Raw genomic sequence first — 5,301 nt, forward strand, 5'->3', positions numbered from 1 at the left:
AAAGGCATCAGAGAGAGTGTGGTAAAAGTAACCAAAACCCTTTTTTTTTTCCTATATAAAAAAAAACTAAAGCTATAATAATAATAATTAAGGAAGAGTAAATTAAACAAACACATAGAGTGCATTATTTTTGGGTGGTGGGAAAATGGGATTTTGTCTTGATGTGATAATCTCTATCTCTAATATCTCTGAGAGGTTCTTGTAGAAAAGAAAAGAGAGGACACTGCATCAGTACACTTAAAAGAAACATGTCTGAAATTGTGAAAGAAAACTTGATCATCATCATCCGAAAAAAGAAGACGCTTCACTGCCAAAACTCATCATCATCATCAACACAACAACACAACATAGCACCCCTTAGTCCTTCATAACTCATCACACAGAAACAGATATACTTTTTGTAGAGAGAGAAATAGAAATAGAAATAGAAAGAGAAAGAGAGATTTTAATTTCATGGAAAACCTTTGTGTTAATTATCCTCAAGTACATACAGAAAGCAAATTAAAGGGAAAAAAAAAATAAAAAGAAAAAGAAAGAAAAGCTGAGACATTATATTATTGAAACATGGCTAGGCTTTTTGTACAAACATATAGCATATGAGATCATATATACCATGCTATTTGTAGTCACCTGAAGAACTAAAATAAATAAAAAGAGTAAGATAGAGGGGGAAATTAAAGAGCTCTCTATATATAGTAGAAGAAGAACCCTAATACACCTGGGAGTAGAGATAGAGTAGCCCTACCTACTCATCGTAGCCCTTATATATATATTATGCTTTTTAATTTCATATAAATTCATCAAAATCTCGTAAAATTTCTTAGTTCTGACTTACAAATCTCCATTTTTATCTCTCAAATTAGGACAATTCTTAATTATTACTTCCTCAATGAAAGATCCACAATATATACATAACACCTTTACCTCTAAGCAACACAGCTGAAGCACTTCTTAGAACAAAATTAAAACTCAGTTTTCATTTTTCTCATAAAATATAAGTTAGTATGTAGTAGGAGGAGTCAAATCAAATTCTCGATCTAAAGCACATTCCAGCTTAGAAATTCACTTCAATTTCGATCTTCGCTATAATCGTGATCTCGATAACACAGGAAATAGAACATAGCAGCTCATCATGAACAAGAAATTGTATGTTATATTAAGTTTAATTAGAAGAAGAACAAGATGAGAAGATTAAAATTAAAGAAGAGAGGAAGAAGAAGATGAACTAAGAATTGTACCGCTAGAGTGGTGTTGCAGAAGTTGCAGTAAACATAACAAACACGTTCGGTTCCCATCATGTCCATTTTTTTTTTTAAATAAAAAATAAAATATTTGTTGTGAAGAGTGAGTGTTGTGCTTAGTAGGTTTATATAGAGAGATCACAGAAGAAGAAGAAGAAGAAGGAGGTGAAGAGAAATAAAGAGAATTGTTTGGCTGAAACAAAGTGCACACAGCACAAGCTTAGCTAGATAGATCAATGGATTTATTACAAGAGACCCCAGAAGAAAACAACAAAGAAAAATTAAAGGTTAGTAAAAAGGAGAAAGAAACTTTCTTATTACTATTATTACTATTTGTTTTTTGTTTTTTCATTTTTATTATTTGTGATTTATTATTAATGGGAAAAGATGGAAAGGGAAAGGATGTGTACAAAAATCTCAATGGTGAGGATGGGACTAGTCTGGTCGGGGGGTGGGGTTAGCGGCTTTTGATTTTTGAAAGAAAAGATGGATTATAGGATCTATCTATGTCTATGTATATATCATCAAAATGTGTAAGAATTCAAATCACCCCTATTATTTTCTACATCCTAGGTCTTAACCCAATGCCACAAAATTTTATTCCCTCTCATAACAACGTAATTTAAAAAGTTTATAATTATATTTGGGAAAGTCTAGAGCGCCAGTAGATTTATTAAAATTTGGCCAACACTTAGCCAGCAAAAGAAAAATGAGTGATTCTCCACCATTAGATAAAATCTCACACTATTAAATACACTATTGATGGCTAATTGATGATTACAACTCACAAAATCTGTTGGCTCCTAGCACTCCTCATTATATTTATTAGGACTACTAAATAGTAAATACTCATGTCTTAATACTAGTATACCTAGTATTTAGAATTTGAAAACTTATATGAGATGGTCAAATTGGGTTTGCTATGCGGTAAAAAAATAATTTTTTTTTAAGTAAAATTGTTTCAATAATTATAGTTAAATTGAAAATGATTGATATTGCAATTGAAACTGAAATTGAAATTGGTTGTGCGCGTGTTATTGAGGGGAGAGTGGTGTGTTATGATTGAGAAAATGAGTGGGTGGGAGTGACCCATCTCTCTAAGGGCACCCTGCCCTTTGTGTAGCGGACTAGGGGGGCGAGATATTAATGCTTCGGAATGTTTAAGGGCTCTTATTATTATTATTATTATTCAAGAGAGAGAGAGAAGAAAGAAAGGTTATGGGGATCAGAGAAGACATGCTTACAATTTGTGTCATTCAAGTTTGATTATGCTATTATGCATCTCAAAAGAAAAGCAGGGTGACAAATGGTGGGTTTGCTTGCTTAGTTTACCACTTTCTTCATTTTTTGATTGATTATTTATTTGTCTTAACAACACTTTTTCAAAGTCTATTCTGACTCTCAATATTGGGCTACACAACAACACAATCTTTGTTCAAGTTGAGAAGGGTGTGCTAAATCAAGCTGTCTAAATCAAATTATTCTAAAGTCCTAATAATAAGAGTGTGAGTTTGTGTTTTTAATCACAATACATATAATAAGTCAACAGGAATTGTTGCAAGGGTGTTACTAATAATGACGTCGAAAAGACTATTGAAAATAGCAAACACTCCAAATTAGCTTTTGTCCATTTTTGTGTCTTGTTATCTATTCAGCTGTACTATTTTGCTAATTGATTAGACATATTACTGTCCATATATTCACCTATTTATTTCTCTTACACCTCTCCCTTATCTTAATTACTATTATTTCTTTCATTTTCATTTTCCTATTCTTACCCTCCTTAATTAAGTAGTCATTCAAAATGATATATATATTATAGTAAAAACTCATTTACAGTTGTATTTGTATAAAATTAATAATTAAAAATTGTTACATGATACAATCACTGCCGCCCACCACAACTTTCCATTGCGTTGGCTTCTTTCACTATTTCTTGGTCATCTTAGATTTAAAACTCTGAATTTATGATTTAAATTAATTTTACTTTGTTTTAATTTAAAATATTCATTTTATTTGAATTTTAAATATTTTTATTTTTTAATTTTAAATTTTTTAAATAATCAATTATTGATTTTTAAATTAATTAGCTGAATTAACGTTGGTTTTCATTTTTTTATTATTTTAACTAATGCATTTGTTTCAACAAACTTAAAGCTTTTTACTAAATGAGCGAAGCTCTTAAAATTAAACAAATATCCAGCGCATTGAAACTATATAGTAGCATTTCAGAGAGGAAAGGCATATAACTTTCATTTCTTGGGTGTGATTATAGTCATGTGCGTAAGTAAAGTTATTAAAGATTATTCCTATTTAAACTCTAATTTAAAGAATCTCTTTTATGGCCATCATGTAACTAAACTCGGTATTTATTTGTGGTATATATAAGAATAATCTTTAAAGCTACATTTGTTTATCAAAACAGGATAAGGCAAAATATTGAGAACAAAATAGAAATAATAGAAACATAAAATTTTGTATTCTTATATTCTATTTGATAATAAACTATTATCTTAGTTGCGTTTGTTTCTAAAAACATGATAGAACAAGACACTGAAAATAGGACAGGACAATATATTGATGGACAGAGACACAAAATTTTATGTTCTTGTATTCTGTTTGATAATAAACTAGAATCAATTATAAAAATTTAATTTATTTTCATTTTTTAATTTAAAAATTTGAAAAAAAAATATAATAATAAAAAATATAATTATAAAAAATTAACAAGAATAATAAAAAATAAAAAATAAGTTACGTTTTTTTAATGTTTTTATATTTTTTCTATCAAGATAAATACAAAATACACTAATTTAATATCTCTATGGATCCCTAACTCAGTATCTCATTCCTATAAACAAACACAATCTAACCTATTATATTAATTGTTTTGATTAATCTCCGTATATTTAAGTCATGAAAAGTATAAATACTACACAATCAATCAATTCGCGTACAATTTTTATACAACTACCATCAACATTTGTATTTTTGAGTAACTTACTTTATATAAGAATGATACACAAATTGATTGTTCATTTATCATTTGTATAAGTACTACTCCTTTAATATATAGTACATGGATAATAGGTATAATGAGTACTATAGCTAGCTAGAGAGGTTAGTTGGGGAAAAAAAAAAGGAAAAAACATAAATAAAAACCAAAAAAACAAAAACAAAGACACCAACAATGAGCATAATGATAGTGTAACGTTGTCATAATAAATGTCAACTCTTACATATGGTATAAATGATAATCATATTGTCTATGGTCTTTAAATAGATTTCCAATTACAATTACGTATATAAATTTAGAAAATGATAGAGAACATTATAATTTTAAATAAACAAAATTGATTGTACATGATCTATTATTCACAAAAATCAAGACGAGCACCCGAAGAATAAAACTTGGGAACTACTATTATTTGCACCAAGTTGGTCTTCTTTTTTTTTTTTATGTCGTGTTATTAGTTAGTGAGTGATTTGATATATATATTTTTTATATTGACTTAGACAAATATTACTTTAATTTTGATGCTAAATATTTAATGAAACAATGTTATTTATTCTTAATGAACTATAAATATCATTTCATAAAGTATTTAGTGTAAAATTAATAGTCATTAAGGTTAACCGATATCATTTCATAAAATATTTAGTTAAAAATTAAAATAAGAAAGACAACATAAATAGTTATATTTCTACATTAATATGGTCAAATTTTTTCAATCTCAAAAATATTTATAGTACAATTAGAATATCGAATTTTTTTTAAAGCAAGTCACCAATTTCAAAGATTATTTTGAGACTTAGCTCAATAAAATAGAACTATAAATTGGTTATAAACAAAATAAAATGAATGAATTCATCATGAAAGAGCACAACTATAGAAAAAAAAAATATTTTTATTATACGTCTCACATTATTAAAAAATAAAATCTCTAGATAATTTATAAGAGTGACACATTCTTTCTCTTATAAATTAGTTTTGAAATTAAACTAATATAAATTCACTGAACCTCCATTCTAATATAGTATATATATTCTATCTGATTCA

General features: G+C 27.6%; 1 protein-coding gene across 1 annotated transcript in view; it reads right to left on the reverse strand.

The window, feature by feature from the left end:
• Window positions 1-1,352, reverse strand: part of LOC107613653 (putative axial regulator YABBY 2) — a gene marked incomplete at its 5' end in the record, with an annotated part of 8,854 nt that extends 7,502 nt beyond the window's left edge. The window contains 1 exon segment of the mRNA XM_016315747.1: window positions 1,239-1,352. Within this exon segment, the coding sequence (XP_016171233.1) occupies window positions 1,239-1,304 (66 nt within the window).

The sequence above is a fragment of the Arachis ipaensis genome, chromosome B08 (genome assembly GCF_000816755.2).
Source record: "Arachis ipaensis cultivar K30076 chromosome B08, Araip1.1, whole genome shotgun sequence".
In the NCBI taxonomy this organism is placed as follows: domain Eukaryota; kingdom Viridiplantae; phylum Streptophyta; class Magnoliopsida; order Fabales; family Fabaceae; genus Arachis; species Arachis ipaensis.